This window comes from Saccostrea cucullata, unplaced genomic scaffold, assembly GCF_032062105.1.
Source record: "Saccostrea cucullata isolate Sc308-1 unplaced genomic scaffold, CSIRO_AGI_Scuc_v1 ctg2097, whole genome shotgun sequence".
NCBI classification, from domain to species: Eukaryota; Metazoa; Mollusca; class Bivalvia; order Ostreida; family Ostreidae; genus Saccostrea; species Saccostrea cuccullata.
In genome coordinates, this window is record NW_026940969.1 from 31,223 (window position 1) to 48,990 (window position 17,768).

The 17,768-nt window shown below is 32.6% G+C and overlaps 2 protein-coding genes across 2 annotated transcripts; one reads left to right on the forward strand and one right to left on the reverse strand.

Moving 5' to 3' along the window:
- Window positions 1-2,147: 2,147 nt before the first annotated feature.
- Window positions 2,148-9,128, reverse strand: LOC134256725 (DNA helicase MCM9-like). The gene is made up of 16 exons (XM_062739403.1): window positions 9,022-9,128; window positions 8,824-8,912; window positions 8,631-8,724; window positions 8,274-8,427; window positions 7,809-7,938; window positions 6,432-6,578; window positions 6,141-6,204; window positions 5,788-5,897; window positions 5,500-5,646; window positions 5,142-5,222; window positions 4,888-5,023; window positions 4,579-4,678; window positions 4,132-4,232; window positions 3,879-3,961; window positions 3,663-3,741; window positions 2,148-3,492 (listed from the first exon to the last, which is right to left on the reverse strand). The coding sequence occupies exons 1-16, from the start codon at window positions 9,101-9,103 to the stop codon at window positions 2,162-2,164; spliced, it is 2,928 nt and encodes a 975-aa protein (XP_062595387.1). The 5' UTR covers window positions 9,104-9,128; the 3' UTR covers window positions 2,148-2,161.
- A 2,820-nt stretch (window positions 9,129-11,948) lies between these two features.
- LOC134256732 (endoplasmic reticulum chaperone BiP-like) lies at window positions 11,949-15,533 on the forward strand. The gene is made up of 7 exons (XM_062739408.1): window positions 11,949-12,037; window positions 12,444-12,671; window positions 12,892-13,371; window positions 13,580-13,810; window positions 14,044-14,203; window positions 14,327-14,476; window positions 14,606-15,533. The coding sequence occupies exons 2-7, from the start codon at window positions 12,529-12,531 to the stop codon at window positions 15,407-15,409; spliced, it is 1,968 nt and encodes a 655-aa protein (XP_062595392.1). The 5' UTR covers window positions 11,949-12,037; window positions 12,444-12,528; the 3' UTR covers window positions 15,410-15,533.
- Window positions 15,534-17,768: the final 2,235 nt, after the last annotated feature.

Consider the following 17,768-nt stretch of genomic DNA (forward strand, 5'->3'; position numbering starts at 1 on the left):
ATTAGCAGTTGCTTTTTCTTTGTTTCAAAGTATTATTCAGGTTAAATCACAAACACTCCCCTCTTTTATTTATAAAATGCCTTCCACAGCTACTGTTGATGCACCAATATCTATTGAGCAAATTTTCATGTCTGAATTATCTTGGATTCATGCAATTTTGGTTATTTGTTTTATTATTATATGTGTCTTACTTATTGTAATTTACTGCTTGTGGAAATCAAAGCCTTCAAAACAAACAAAAGTACAATTAGAATTAACTTCTGGTGGAAATTGCATAATTATTCCTTTAGTTACTTTGCCACTGTGCCCATCTTATTACAAATTCCAGCCTCCAACAATCAGAAAACTAACTGCTTCAACTTTTCCCTCTCGGCAACTTTTGGCAGATTGGTCCCCATTTGAAATTATTGATAAATCAACAAAACAATCAATTAAAGTTCCCAATGCAATTGATATGAATTATTTCCCTCACAGAAAATTGTCCAAAATTCTAAAACAAACATTTTGTGCATACATTTTGGTTACTCATCAAGGATTTTCTGTTATTAATTCTGATATCTCCGGCGACTTACTTGATGTGCCTTAATCATAACTTTTCTTTCAGGTTTCTTTAGTTACTTCACTTTAAGTTACTGGGACAAATGACTTAAATGATAAGCAGGACTTGTATATAATTTTGTATATATGTTTTAATGTGACCATTTCTTGTTTTTACATATTATAATATTTTTCTTTTCTAATTTGTAGTTTTTTTTGTATGCCTATATACACCAACATGTATAATTTTACAACATTCAATTGTCAATTTCATATCATGCCTAGTTTTTTTTTTGACTCATTTATAATTTATTTATCCCATTTTTAATTTTTGGTTTGGGGACCAAACCTATCGTGGCAAAGGGGGTAATTAGTCATGTACTCATTGGCAATTCAAAATTGTTAATTAGTGAAAGACATTTGTCATGAGGAAAACTTGTTTTCAAATTACATTAAGAATCATTTTTAATTAAATATAAAAAAAATTAAGATAGTAATTTTTTTTAACCTTTATAAATTATTTTTTTTAAAGTTGATTTTAATAAATAAAAGTTTCTGTTTTTGGTAGAAAATATTTACATTAACTAAACTCTTGTTTTAGTTGTATTTTGGAATTTCACAATTGTCAAATGGAAATATTTAGCACCTTTTCATCTTCTAACATTGGTTTTCTTTTATGTTCATGTCACCTATTGTTCATTGTAAGTAATTGTATTTACATCAAATCTTTTAGTTAATTGCTCAGGTGAAAAAGTAAGTGTCCATGTTTACATTTTATTGCTCAAAACCAATAGTCTTTTGTTTAGGCCTTGTAGAGGACTTTCTGTTAAGCTGTTAAGTTAATCTTTTACTCAATTATTATGTCAGCATTTACCTTTCATCAAAGGAACATGGCACGGCCACATCTGGACAACAAAATTTAGCACATTAAGATAATAGATCAATTAACAAGACGCAATTTGATTGGTCAATTTAATAAATCGGAACTTTGGCAATACGATTAGCTTTCATACTTCACAAGGGTACGCGTCCCCGTGTCGGTCACTTTTCTATATGCAAGCCATAACTTATTAACAAATAGTACTGGGCATTTCATATTTCACAGGTGTATTCCTAAAAGACCTTGATACCACTTATACCAGTAAAATTTTTTAACCTTAAATTCAGTTTGACTTGCATTTTAGAAACTTTAACCTTCACCATAAGCTGTCATACAGGGACAGTGTTTCACAAACACACCTTGATTTTACGACTGTGTTACTTACATTAATTTGATTTAACTGGAACTTTAAATATTCATTTTCAAAATTCTAAATGATCAAATCAAAATATTCTTGTTTTAAAATGAATGTTGCACATTATAGCTGTAAACTTCAATCACTGATTGTAAAATTTCTTTTTCATATCTTCTGTTCAATAAAAGTTCAATTTTTGAAGAATATCAATGCTTAGACAATCTGATATAACAACAAATTTCAGAATACCGGTACTCACTAACAACTGACTGCCACAGGTAAATTTTTAAACTGCAAGAACAAAGAAATTACTTCAGAGCAATGTTTTCAGCAAGTAGAACAAGTCAGACAACTGAATATAATTTTAAATGCTGTAATAATTTATTTGTTCAACCTATTTTGACTCTCTTTGATGGATTAAAATCGAATTCAAGGTTCAGATCATCTAAATCCTCAGTATCCTCACTGTCAAGCTTAAAAATTGAGGACTTGAATGAACTCACTTTGGTTAGCCATGATGGACCACTCAACATACTTTTTCCATCACAATTTTGTGATGATTTTGGAATGTCTGTTGAATTCTTTTCATTTGTTACTGTATTCCTTTGTTCTACTTTGAAAATGTTTGATTGTGGTCGTAATTTTTCATCGTAACTTTGAGAAAGTATATTAGAGACGTCGCTTTCCACAACACTTTTACTAAATGGTTGAATACCACTTTCACTAAATGATAAGCTTCTGTCAGAATCTACACATTCTGTGTCCGATTCTTTCTGGAATTTCTTGAGTTTTGTTAATGTTGATGGAGAGATTTTCTTCCTTTGAACTGATTCTGTTGGCGTTTGAGGGGAACATTTATCTGCACTTGATTTAGAAGTTCTAGTCTTTCCATTTTTCTGTTGTGGAATCTGTGTTACATCTTCTATGTTCAAGTCTAAATCTGCATTTATATCCTTACTACTATCAAGTGGAGAATTTTCTTTCTTGCTATCATCATGTGGAGAGTTCTCATTCAAGGCACAGTCTTTCTGTTCATCAACTTTCTGTTTCAGTTTCCTTATCAAATTTTTATTCTTCTGTTTTCTTATCAATAAGTTTTGATCTTTTGCCTTACTATACACAAGTTTACCAGCTTGTTTTTCACTTTTACCACCGTTTCCCTCAAGATCTTTACCAAAATTCTTTTCATCTTTGTCTTCATTTTCTGTTACCTCTGTTGCTTTGGCAGAGACACTCATACTGGATGGGGAAACATTTATTGTTGAAATCATATTTGTCAATGGATGTCCTACCTCTGACACATCAAATGGCTGACATGTGCCACCGCCTGAACCAGCAGATGGTATCTGGGTCGAGGTCATTGGGTGATTCTCTGCTGCTAGAGAAATATCACCGTCTGCTGTGCTGACATTAAACAAGTCCTGTAGTGATCTATCACAGATATTCTCCTCCCCTTTATTGCAGGCTAGATCTTTATCAGCATTTAACACTTGTCCATCATTTTCTTCCTGAGCCGGTTTTGTTGAATGTGTCTCTTCTGGTTCAGAATTTTGTTTGTTTTGCTCTATCCTTGGATTCCTACAAACAGTGGACGTATTTGTATCTTCAGGCACAACTTTATTTTGAATTTCTGTGGTTTTTGCTGCCTCAAGAGCTGCCAATCTCTCACATTCCTGTTGTAAAAGATCTTGTAGTTCTAACCTGTTAAGAACAAGGTCAGCTGAAAGACCAAAAGATATGTTTTATTAGTATTTATATATGCTCAAATAAGTTCAAATGATATGATTTTGTTATAACTTGTAATCAGAATGTAAGTGAAGAAAAAATTTCTATATTTTCCATATGATAGGATTTTATGATGTTCAAAATATTTCCTTTTTTGTATTTTACCTTGAACTTTGTATTCTTCTAGGGCACTCTCGGGAAATGCTGTATGCAGTGCATTGACACCTCCTAGCAGTGCAGCCCCCTGAAAAAGTTAATATCATTCAAAAAAAAACATCTCCATGGATACAAATTCCTCTCATAAACAACTTATACATGGAATAAAAATATAGCATCATGAAATTTAAATGAAAATTGAAGAGTACAAGTTTACATGGATACCTGCATGGTAGATTCCATCAGTGTGACAGCAACAACAGCATCTTCCACTGTAACTTCATCTCTAAACATCAACCTAGCATGAGCTGTTGTAAGTAAAACATTTAGGATCTTTAATGCATATTTAACAATCAAATTTCTTCAGTGAGAGCTTCTGAATTGCCAGGATTTACATTAAGGAGTTGGCATTGAATGTAGTTTATTACAATTACTATTATGGGACACAGGGATACATTTACATCTTCATTCAAGTTACCTTGTGAGAGTCGAATCATGCTTTGTAGTAAACGCATAGTTGTTCTTGCTGCATTACGGTCATCTGCTAATCTTTGTGCTTTGTAATATTGGCCAAGGACTCTGAAAAAGGAATCAAAATCTTAAATTGCTCTGCCTGTCAACTCTGTCTAAATCAATATTTATGATAATGTGTCAGTTTCACCAGATATTATTTATTGAAAGTAACAATCTATACAAACTGATTTACAGCATTTACTTACACAATAAATAGGGTGGGTGTTTATGAATAAATGCAATTTATTTAAAAAATATAAAAATTTCCAGCCCCACAAGTATTAAATTGAAATTTAGAAATAACCTTAGAAAAGCACTTTCAAGGATATTGAAATACTTGAATATTAACTGAAAGTTATGTGAACAATTCATGTATGAAAGTTGACTCTCATTTCATGTAGTTTTTTGATACCTAGTAGCATCTGATGTGAGTTGAGGATCAATTGTTTTTATGAGAGAGAGGTAAGCCTGCACTTTTTCCATGCTCCAAATAGTCTTTGGGTCAATCTCTCCTATAATGAAATAAAAATTAATTCACTGAAATCATATCTACACATTTTAAGAGTATCTTCATGCAATTTTGCTTCAATTTCTTATCAACAATGCGCTTTTCCATTTATTGTTTTCACACTGATATTCATAAACATTCCATATATTTTTTTCACAGTCATCAAAATTCACTAGTAACAAACCTAATGGGTCTTTATTTTCTAGAACAAACCTAATGGGTCTTTATTTTCTAGGATGAAGCTGGACACCACCCTGTCCCAGTCTTCGTTCTGCGAGTCCAGCAGCACCAGGACAAGGTCAAATCTGCTCAGCAGTGGACTGGCCAGGGCAATGTTTACACTCAGGCTCTGTAAGTAGATTCATTTCATTACAACTTAATGACATTTTTATGACAAACTGCAATGTAGAAATGTAGAAAGTAGAAATGACGTAAGAATGAATTAAGTAATAGAAGTTTATTTCTACCTGATCTGGATCATATTGGCCTTTAGGATTGGTGGCTGCTAAAATAGTTGTCCTCGTGTCCAGTTTACAAACCATACCAGCCTATAAATATTATTCATGTTCTTGAGTCATGTGGCATGCATTTTCTACTGAATACATAAATGGACTTTGACATATACTTAAATTACTATTCATACATGTTCATGTTTCTTTTTTCACAAATGAAGAATTTAATAGCAATGACATTCAAAATGCTCATGCTAAATTTTCAATTATTTGTGAAACATTTAAATTTCTGAAGAAAACAAACTTTTATAAGGAAAAGAATTCCATGAGACATTTTTTTACAACTTATATTTGTGCATTCTCCAAGTTTTACCTTGGCTACACTGATGGTCTGCTGTTCCATTGCTTCATGTATGCTAGCCTTGTCATGTTCCCGGATGCTGTTGAATTCATCAATACAACACAGTCCCCCATCTGCCAGCACTAGAGCACCTGCCTCTAACTGCCACTCCCCACTGTCCTGTTGGGTATAATAGATTTCATATTTACAAATTAAAGCTTATAATGAAAATCCTACATGTAAAATATGTAGACTTTCACAGAATACAATTGTCCTATTTCATGTTTTGATTTACGATTTATCAATAAATTGCCTTCTAACCTTGACAGCAGTGACAGTTAACCCTGCACTGGTACTTCCTATTCCAGTTGTCAACACAGATCTTGGGGTTATCTTGGCAGCGTATTTCAAAAATTGAGATTTTCCAGTACCTGAAATTTGTTACTTGTGAAAATTATTTGTATATTAATCAAAGTCCTTCTTTGCTTATGCATAAAATTTCCCCACTTTGTTGGCAGGTATTTTTTGCATTTTAGACTGAACAATTAACTAGAGGAGTCATGATCCCACAAAATTATATCTTTAATACTTTCTTCTTAGTTCTTGATATTTTAAATTCTCACCTGTAATTTTTTGAATGTTAGAAGATGTACAAACTTAATGTATCCCTTTACCTGGATCTCCCACCATCAGCATGTGGATTTCTCCTCGCACCCTTGTTCCAGAATCATCAATACGCTGAACAAATTATTAACCAAATTGATGAATGGGGTCAATTCACAAATTGATGATTGGTGTCAATGAACAAGATAAATTTTGACAATTCTGACTTCATATTGAGAATTCTGCATAAAAAGTCAGTCACTTTATTCATTGTACAACATCTTCATTATTTTATACTATTTCAATTCATATTTGATCACATATAATGACTCACATTATTTTGAATGACCTAGATATCGTACCTGGACCCCTCCTGCTAGGACGAGGGCCACAGCTAGTTTGACCACATACAGTCCGTACACCTGGGGACAGAGACTGGACAGAATCTGGTTCCGGGCGGTCAGGGGGTCAAGTCGGTTGTCCTCCCAAAACTTTATTATCTCAGATTTCTACAACCGAAATTAATAAATCAAAAGCCTGAAAGGCTTCAATGGCGTCACACAAGAAAAACAATTTCAAAAGATCTGCAGATAGGTCAAGTGAGTGACCCCGGTAACATAATAATGAAATTAAAAAATAGTCTTAACACAAACATAGAATAGCGCCTTATGTCCTGGTCCGAATGAGGCAGGGTTCGAATTGACCAAACATCGTCAGAAATGTTCATGCTCAATATCAATCTAATTTCTTTTCAGTCAATCGAAGACCTACGAAGAGTTTCATAATTTAATTATTCTAATTAATTGCCATTGTCAGAACGTTGTTCTGTTGTATAGTGATTGCATCTAAACTACAACCATGACTCTACTGTTACAAGTATGATCGACTTACGATACGGCGCGGTAAACAAATGGAGGAAATGGATAAGTACAGTAATACTGGCATTACTGGTCAATATCATCGGTTGTTTGGATAAAATTGGATTGAAGATAGTAAAAGTAAAGCTAAGATTAAAAAATTCAATCTTTATAGTCTTGTTGTATTCATGTTTATTTTGTAATTATTTCACCGTCTTTAAGATTATTTGTTTACAGTAATCGGTTCCAAAATGTGATTCATGTCATTCAACGCACCTCTCTGTAGAAATTCATCCGCAACAACCATAACGATTTTCTTGCATAAAAATTAAACATAATATCGTTGTTTGTAGTAGAATTAATTGAAGATACAATTGATTTAATTTTATATTCAAGCTATTATTCATTGTTAACGTTTTAAAACAAATTGGTTTAGAGCTGTTGCTATTTTTTATTGCGGATGCAACCACTGGCACATTCGGTCACGTAAACCTGACTGATCGCTAGATGACGATCGAGCAAGCTCGACGCCATAAAAGTAAAATCCTTAGTAAAATCTGATTGCACTCATGAAAATTAAACTGGACATAATCTGTAAAAATTGATTACCTTATTGAATACTACAGTAAAACTTGTTTAGTACGAACACAGATATTGCTAGGTCATCTTGGATTCCCAGCTGTATAAATTTAATGAATGTCTTATACGGTTATAATGAATTAAGGATAAAGCTAAGTAATTTCATAAGTCCCAGCAACTTCGTTATAACCGAGTTTTAATGTATACTGGATATTGTTTTGATACATTGCTTTTTTATGTTTATCAGGTTATGTAGATTGGCATTAAAGGAATCATGGTCAAAAGAGATGACCTTTGACCTACCAATTCCTGGGTGACCAGCACTGTGTTCCTCTGTTCATTAGTAACCAGTATGTGGTTGGCCTCTAGAACCATTTCAATGTCACATCTAGAGTCAACGGATGAAGGTCTCCATCTTCTTCTCACTGTGCCACTAAAATTGAAATAGAGGGATGATTGCTTGAAAGCTTTTGGTGCTGTGTATAAATTTTATAATTACATGTATTTCCAGTAATTATGATTTGAAAGAAACTTTCTCTGGATATTTGATTTTAGTCATCTCTGTGATATGTTGAACTTTTTTTGAACATTTTTTAAATATTTCTGAAAGAACAAATACCTCATCACTCCAATGAAATGTAACAGATTCACCCACCTCACTCAAATGAATTAAAGTCATTTGTTCCATTTCAGTATACCACCAATGTGATTCTACATCCATCTCATTCTCATACTTTTGGTATTAAATCTTTATGACCTGCCACCTACCAGACGATGACATCATCCCCAGCTTTACATGCGTCCACCAGATCGTCCAGCACGATGACCCACATTGACCTCGGGATGGTCCCCACCGCCAAACGCTGGACTTGTTCCTGGATCTTGATCTCCTGATAGTTCCGACATTTTTGTGGCTGACCACCTGTTAGAAATTTTTTTTTAAATTCCAATCTTTCAGTGAGCTCAGGATATGCAAGAGCAATATGCCCTAATTCCATGGAGATCACAATTTATCTTCAAAGCATAATACTTGATATTTAATACCTCCCCTCTTTCCTCAAAGAAACAAACTGCCCTTTCTCTTCCAAAAAATATTCTTTAATTCTCCAGAATTTCATTTTTTACCTGTGTCTGACAATGACGTGAAGTTGAAGGAGTTACATGTCTCATTGGAACATTTGCTGGGTTTGGCAAGATTGAAAAACTGCTCTAAATCTGCCTTTTGTAAGAAAGGGAAAAATTATCTTTACAGACCAAATACAATATAAAACACATATACAAACAAAATATAAAGAAGGGGAGGAGGGTTTTAACTTACTTGCACAGTGCACACATTTCTGCACTTTGTACACAGGAAGTCTCTCTCGTACTCTAACATTTTCATAACCGTTGTTCTTATCACTGTTCCTAATAAATTGAGGAAAAAATTTAAGATCCTAATTAACACAAAAATAGAAAATGTGACCCTTTAATGACTGTATGTTTTAAAAATTCATTTGTAATATTTCATCAAAACCTGTGATAGCGAGAAAGTTCCCAACATCCCCTGCCCTTGGTAGTGTGGTTCTGTGTAGCTCTGGACAAACAGGAAGTGACATCACTCGAGCATGGATATTTTTCTTCACACCCTGTATGTAGCATATTTATCATTTAGATAAATGTATGTTTCATGATATTCATGCAAAAGGATGTAAAGTTACTAGCCCCAAGTGAAAAGTTACTAGCCCAAGTAAAGTGCAAAAATAAAATGAAAAACTAATAAAAAAAATTAATTGTTGAAAAACAATACTGAGGTCATTCTTTTTAAAATTAAAGTTTAATTCTCACTATGAAATTAAATCTTGTATAAATTAAAATGAAAGAAGATTCAAATGAATTTAAATAAATCATCTTCCCTTTTTCTGAACATTTCACTAGCTCATTTAGAATGAAATTTAATTCATTTTGGTTTCATCTTAAATCATTAAATACACTATAAATATATTTTATGTGAGTCATAAAACACTTATCTTTCAGTTGATTGAGTGATCATATATAATTTATTGAGATATCTGCATGTATTTACCATTAACGAAAGAATAGAGGAAATTCGGTCACAAAAATCATGTTGTTCTGAAAACAGTGTTAAAACAGATAAAAAGTTATTGAAGCATTAATTCAGAAAAATTTTCAGGTTTGTTGCCAAAAACAAAAAATTGTGCTTTTCATGTATTGCGTGTGTAGTTAAAATTTTGACTAGCCCAATGGGCTACCTTGGTACTAGCCCATTCCAAAAATGGGTAGAAGAAAAATTGCTATATAGTACATTATCAGTTATAATGTTTTATTCAGTTTAAACAAAAATAAGTAATATTAATTACAAAATTTGGCTATAAATTTATATACCTCTGATACATTTAAAGTTAAAGATGCATGTATTTATTTTTTAAAAATTTAGAAAATCACATAAATAAAATTTTCTATCATTGAATAATATTGTCCTACAGACCGAAGGCTTGTTCCTAGACACAGTTAAATCATTCTAACTATGTTGAACATAGTAGAGAGGACAAACATCATGTTGTTCTCAAACAGTGTCAAAGCACTAAAAAATTACAAGCATTAATTTATACAAAATTTAATTTGGCTAATTTTTTTTTTTACCGTTATAGAAAAATGCTGTCGATTAATTTTTACGTTTAAAATTTCTACCACTGCTTTGTTTACATTTTCATTGGTGATTTATTTTCCAGTGAATATTCGAATGCAATGCACTGCAAATTTAAAAAAATTTATGTACAACAAAAATTTCCAGATTTACGGTAGGTATTGAGGTTAGAATAAATGCAAAATATATTTCATATGTTGACATGATAGAAAATTTCTGTTTGTTCAATTTTGACACTATTTTTCCCAATTGAATACCAGAGCAATTCTCGATGGGTAGAAAAAAATTATTGAACGCTTTAACTGGCAAAAATGCTGCTTCAAAATAAAAATTTGTTGCAAGGTCCACAGAGATTCTGTTCATAAACCTCAGCCCCTAGCCTGTTACAACTGATCTCTCTTTACTTTGATATAAAGGGAAAACATTGTTATTCAGTTTTTACACAGTATCTAATAGTACTAGTTTGGCAATAAATTGTCTGTATACCTCTTCATGAAGTTAAAGATACATAAATCATATTATTACAATACATTGAACAGAGCAAAGAGGGCATGATTTGTCAATGAAAGCATTGAATTATAACTGGCTTTCCCTTTGATTTATACAAAATTTAATTCTGATTACTTACTTTACTGTTACAGAAAAATGGTCGTTCTGGTCTTCATGAAGTAAAATGTCAATTAAATCATTCCGATGATGTTCCAGTGAAAATTCAATAGAAAGTATTCAAAAGCTGCAAAGCTAGTCAAACCATTTTTACACAATTTTAACAGGTCAGTACAATTTCTTGATTTAGCTATATAGCTTTAAATAGCCTTACATTTATGAAGAGTCAAAATAGCTTTATTTAGATATTTATAATACATTTTTTCAGCAAAAATGTTTTTTGTGAAAATAAACACCTTTGTATATAAATAGCTAAATGAAGCTATTTTGAATAGCTTAAAAAAGCTATATAGCTATTTAAAGCTATATAGCTAAATCAAGAGATTGTACTCCTGATCATAGCTCACCATCATATTCACTACACAAGTTATTTATTGATAATAAGAAATAATAAGAGACAATAGATAATACACACACATTTAAACCTTTTATTTCTTTTGAAAATGAATAATGTATTTTATATTAAAATGTTGTTTTTTTTCTCTTTTCATCACTATCAAAACATGCAGAATGTAGATATTACACCTGTACACTGTCGGTTACATCATACTCTGTACTTTCTTTTTTTTGTAAAATCTATAGTATAGGACCTAATACAGATGTCCACTTTACCTTTCAATTCTTTGCATTGATCACCTGATTTATCTTCGTCAATTTCCATGGCAAACAACAATCTAGAATATACTAATATTTACGTATTTTTTTTGTTTTTATCATCGTTTTCCATAACTGTTTACTTCGTTGTTCCCGCTTTCTCGAAGTTACTGACTAGAACCAACTCCGTAGAAAATTCCGGAAAACTAAAAGTAATAAATCAACTTTTCGAAGAATTCTTTTCCTTTTTTCTTTGATTTTTAAAAACTAGATTTTTTTTAAATTAAATATTATATAAATATTTAAGTTTAATAATTGAACATTCCATAACACTTGACTTTATTAACATCGCAAATTCTTCTGAATTATCGTTCTTTTATTTACATTCTAAAAATAAACAGGGGTTTTTACGTTTGTACACGTTGACTTCAAACAGATGATGAAATATTATAGCATGAAACGCAAAAGTATTTATCAAAACCAATCAAATTTCAACACATGAAATAAAAGTAGTATAAATACTCTTAAATCTGGGTTGCCAACATTATATTCAACCCCAACTGCCACAAAGAATAATTAATAAGTTTTTAAAAATCGAAATAGATCCAGATCTACTACAGAAAAGGTAAGATTAAAGGATGCTGATAAATTTTGTAAGAGAGTAAATATTACTTTATCATAGATATAACTCTTTTTTTTTTAATTCGATGTAAATTAATTTTTTCTATTCTTATTGTTAATTCTTTACTTTGTTATCAATTGCATTTTTTTTCTTAAAAAACTGTCTTTAATTTATTTGTTCAACTTTATTAATTAATTTTTAACTCAAATATGTACACTTAAATTTGTTAAAAAATCACCATAAATAATATCAAAATTTTTTGAATATGTCTGATATGTTGCCCTGCCTGTAGGTGTACCCTTTTTGGGCGCTGTAAGAATGTTACATTCTTTTAATTAATTTATGTTCTTTAATTAAGTTAACGTTTCTTCAAACTATATTTTATTATTAATTCAATTTCCTTTATCAGCATTTACCCAAAGAAGAAATAACCAAAAGGAAAGAAAATAAAAATTACATATTGGAGAAAAATCACAATATCAGAATCATCATTCATGAAGAATTACAATCAAGGAAGGAAAATGATGGTGAGCGCAATCTTAACATTGACGCTGCTATCCCTGGTGGCTTCCACGTCAACTACGGCCGACAGGACAGATCCCGTGATAGGAATAGATCTGGGGACCACTTACTCATGGTAAACAAACTTAAAATCTCACAAAATCATAAAATAACCTTCACAAAAATTGTTTTTTGTTGTTAACTATGATATGAAACTATAATTATTATTGTTGGCTATTATTTACTGAAATTGACGTTAACCATGATTATAACCTATTATAATAGTTAATATTTTAAATTGCTTCCACCAATGACGAATCAATGCTTTAATGTAATTATAACAATGTATTTTTCAGTGTTGGAATATTTAAAGATGGACATGTTGAAATCCTTCCAAACGAGCAAGGAAATCGTATCACTCCATCTTACGTTGCCTTCAACGCTGACGGCGAAAGGTTGATAGGTGACGCTGCGAAAAATCAACTGACGTCAAACCCCAAGAATACGATATTTGACGTCAAAAGACTGATTGGGCGAGAATGGGACGACCCCACGGTGCAGAAAGATGTACAGTATTATCCCTTTAGCATCGTAAACAAACACAACAAACCACACATCAAGGTACTTGTCGGCGAGCAGGAGAGAGTGTTTGCTCCAGAGGAAATTTCCGCCATGGTGTTGAGCAAAATGAAGGAAATCGCTGAAGGGTACCTCAAACAAAACGTCACCCGGGCTGTTATTACAGTTCCTGCTTATTTCAACGACGCTCAACGTCAGGCAACAAAGGATGCTGGGACGATTGCAGGTCTAGAGGTGCTCCGAATCATCAATGAACCGTAAGTTCTATTTTTAGTAGACACATGTGTAGAGGTTTTACGAAATTTGCGAACAGCGATCACATCTTCATATTCTTAAAATAGATTTTCTCACATTTCTATTTAGATTTAACTGCATGTGTCTTTCAATTGTACGCTTTGTTTGAAATTGTTTGTTTTTCTTTAATTGGGATCTATAAACAATTGAAACACTCTTTTGTCTCATTAGAACTGCCGCTGCCATTGCCTATGGACTCAATAAAAAGGGAGGAGAAAAGTCTGTCTTGGTTTTTGATTTGGGAGGAGGGACGTTCGATGTGTCGCTCTTGACAATTGACCAGGGAGTGTTCGAAGTCGTTGCCACTAGTGGAGATAACCATCTGGGAGGCGAAGACTTCGACCAACGTGTCATGGAATTCCTGATCAAGAAACACAAGAAAAACACTGGCGTGGATCTAAGGTTTGTACCTAATCACTGTTAGTTATATGTCTTAATTTCTACTTAGTCTTTAATTGAAGATGAGTTTTGGACAACCTAACCATTACACATACATGTATACACAGTAACATGAATAAATATTACGTATAAGCAAAGACGTTATTTTAATTTAGTAGACTTTAATTATAAACCACATCTTTTCAATAACAATATTGGATCTCCATTTGTTCTAACACTATTGGTTCGCTTTACAGAAAAGATAATCGTGCTCTACAGAAACTACGCCGAGAAGTAGAGAAAGCCAAGCGAACACTCTCCTATCGCCACGAAACACGTATAGAAATCGAGGCCCTCTCTAATGGCGAGGACTTCTCCCACACTCTAACAAGGGCTAAATTTGAGGAACTAAATATGGTAAGCTTTGCAAAATAAAAATAAACATACATTCATTTATCCATTTATCATTTCCCTTCATCGTGGTAAATGTGGGGTTTTTTTTTTCAAACATTTGATGTTTAATTTTTCTAATCTTTCCAGGACTTGTTCCGGTCAACATTGAATCCTGTGAAACAAGTACTAAAGGACGGAGACATGAAAAAATCCGACGTTGATGAAATCATTCTAGTGGGAGGTTCTACGCGTATTCCAAAGATACAGCAACTTGTGAAAGATTTCTTTGACGGAAAGGTAAGAATGGTTTACATAACAGTTATTCAAAAGATAACAGATTATTAATTCAGAAGCGTGAAACAAATTTGAGTGGAAAAACACATGTTTATAGATAAGATTAAAAATTTTTTATCTGAAATATTTTAGGAACCTAGTAGAGGCGTTAACCCAGACGAATCGGTGGCTTATGGTGCTGCGGTTCAGGGGGCCGTGCTCAGTGGTGCTGACGAAATAAGTGACGTACTTGTTGTTGACGTCAACCCACTTACTTTGGGTATAGAGACAGTAGGCGGAGTTATGACAAAACTCATCCCACGCAACTCCCCCATCCCCAACAGAAAGTCACAAATATTTTCAACAGCAGCCGACAATCAACCATCTGTGACCATTCAAGTATTTGAAGGTGAACGACCCATGACGAAAAACAACCATCTGTTGGGAACATTTGAATTGACTGGAATACCTCCGGCTCCAAGAGGAGTACCTCAAATTGAGGTCACATTTGAAATCGATGCCAACAGTATTCTGACAGTATCGGCGGAAGACAAAGGAACCGGAAGTAAAAATAAAATTACCATTCAAAATGACAATAACAGAATATCTCCAGAAGAGATAGAAAAAATGGTTAAAGACGCTGAAATGTTTGCGGAAGAAGACAAAAAAGTGAAAGAAACTGTTGATGCCAAAAACGATCTGGAACATTTTGCATATTCAATTAAAAATCAGATAAGTGATAAAGGACAACTTAGTGAAAAACTCAGTGAAGAAGATAAAACAACGATTAAGGAAGCAGTGGAGTCTACCATTAGCTGGGTGGAGTCAAACCCTAACGCTGAACTTGATGACCTCAAAGAAAAGAAAACAGAGTTAGAGAAAATAGTGCAACCAATCACAAGCAAGCTTTATAATGAAGACCAGAGTTCAAAGGCCAAAGATCGAGAGGACCTGTGATAGACATGTGGTCTATGATAAATGGATCTGTGATATTATCATTAATGAAATGTCCCTTCATTATTTATTTCCATATATATTTATGCAAAGTCATCATAATTGTTATTCATACAATATAACCGCAATGCAGTATTGTTATGAACTAAATATATAAATTTAATTGTTGAAATATTTGTATGTTTCAAATATTTTTTGAAATATTTGTATGTTTTAATAAAAAAAAAATGAGAAAAATTTCTTCCTTAAATATTATTTTATCTGGCCTACTCCAGCAAGGCAGAAATATTTTTCTGTTAGATTTGGCTGGATTATTTCGTAGTAAAACTCGTTTGTTTTTCATTTTAATAAGGGTCATTTGCAGACATAATCAATATACGAGTACTACATGTAGTAACTTAGCCACCTCATCCTGGAATCTTAACCTTTAACCGTGGCCAAAAAACCCCAAGAATAACAGTTTTTGGTATAGGACTTAATTTATCACATATTGCAAAATAATATGCAGATAGTTTCCCCTCTCAATGTACATAAGCACAGAGGATTTTCTAAGATGTAATGAATTATCAATACAGAAAAACATTTTTATGAGGAACTCACTTATAAGTCTTGAACATTTTCATTTCAAGGCCTTTTTTTTTTTTTTTTTTTTTTTTTTTACAAATCCCTTGGAGTACTTTTACTTGAAGTTCGCTCTATTAATGATATAAAAAATCGAGGTCCAGCGACGGTCCGATTTCTTCAAATTAATGACCGATTTTTACTATATACAATATTTTTAATTTTATTGTGAGAAAAAATATTGATCTTTCTATTTACCATATCAAATTTTCTTCACATCATGATTAGACAGAATATTCATCTCTGAAAAAAGCAACGCTTCATACTTCAAACTATTTTCCATTTGAATCTAATGATATTTTTGTTGATGAAAATTAAAGTTTGAAATAAAAATAAAATGGTGAAATTTAGAGCAGAGGGATATTTCATCTTCAATATATCTCAACGACTTAGTTATCATCAATTCACAATAGTTACCTCAATTCATAAGTCGTCTCGCTTTATAACAGGGAGCTTGCAAATAAAAGGTATCACAAAATCAGACACACCTGTTTCATATTTGGATATTTAACTTAAGAAAAAAAGACGTAACTGGTAGGTTAACAACAAAGTTTTATGATAAACGATTCATTTGTCAACTTCCCTTGTGTCTATCACCTGCATATACGGTTTATGTTTAAAGGGACAAGGACAATACTGATTTACAAAGAGATACAGAACTTAATTTTTTTTTTATAATGTACTCAAAGCTCGTGCCTTGTTTTTGTTTACATATAGAAAATATCATATTTCTAACAAAACAAGATCCAGCAAATTACTAGAAACTGTCTGATCGTATTTAGAATTAACTGCTTTAGTGAAAAAAAAAATCTGCTTTGAACGAACATAAATTAGTATATTTAAAATATGTAAAAACAAAAACATGTCACAAGCACTGTTTACATAACAAAGATTTGTAGCTCTAAATCTGAATTGTATCTCGACAACTTAAATTGATTTTTTTGTTGAACGTTAGAAATACCTTTAGTCAAATATTAATAAACATAAAGAAATGGAAAAATAAATTACAATTTTTAGCTGAAACTGTGTCCATGTCCACAAGGCAAGATATTGACAAACAAGATGATGAAACAAGGATATCAGCAGTCTTGTTTGAAGTCATCAAATCGCAAGTTAATGGTTGTGACAATGTACAATGACCTTGTCAGATAATATGGCATATTACTAAGTCAAATGTTGACTGGTGTTTTTCATACTAATTGTTGGGCCAATATTTACACACTGAATTGTCCACCGAGTTTTCCATTTTTCCCGATCATGACAAGAAGCACAAGGCGGGTATGATCTGTATGAAGGTTATGCCCACTCCTCTATGGCACCGGATCCCACCTCAAATGTTTTTGGAGGTCTGTGTTTGCTTGCTTTGTTCCCCATTTGCATCGTTTAAAGTTTAAGTGAACTTTGACAGTGAATACTGTTCGTTATCTCCATATTTCGTTATACCCCCCCCCAAGCTTGAAAAGCGGGAGGCTATGTAGTGATCAGGATGTCCGTCCGTCTGTTACGCTTCGGGATACCCTTCTCTTACCCGCGACTCCTCTTCTTCCACCGAATGAAATTTAATGAGACTTTCACAGAATCTTTGTTATATAGTGTCATTGTGCACCTTCTATTTTACTTTTTTATCGGACACATATAAATTTGGTCTCCCAGAACAAAACATTGACACGGCCATTTTTTCTATAATACTGTATTGAAAGGTACCCATCTCTTATCCGCAACTCCTCCTACACCACTGAAT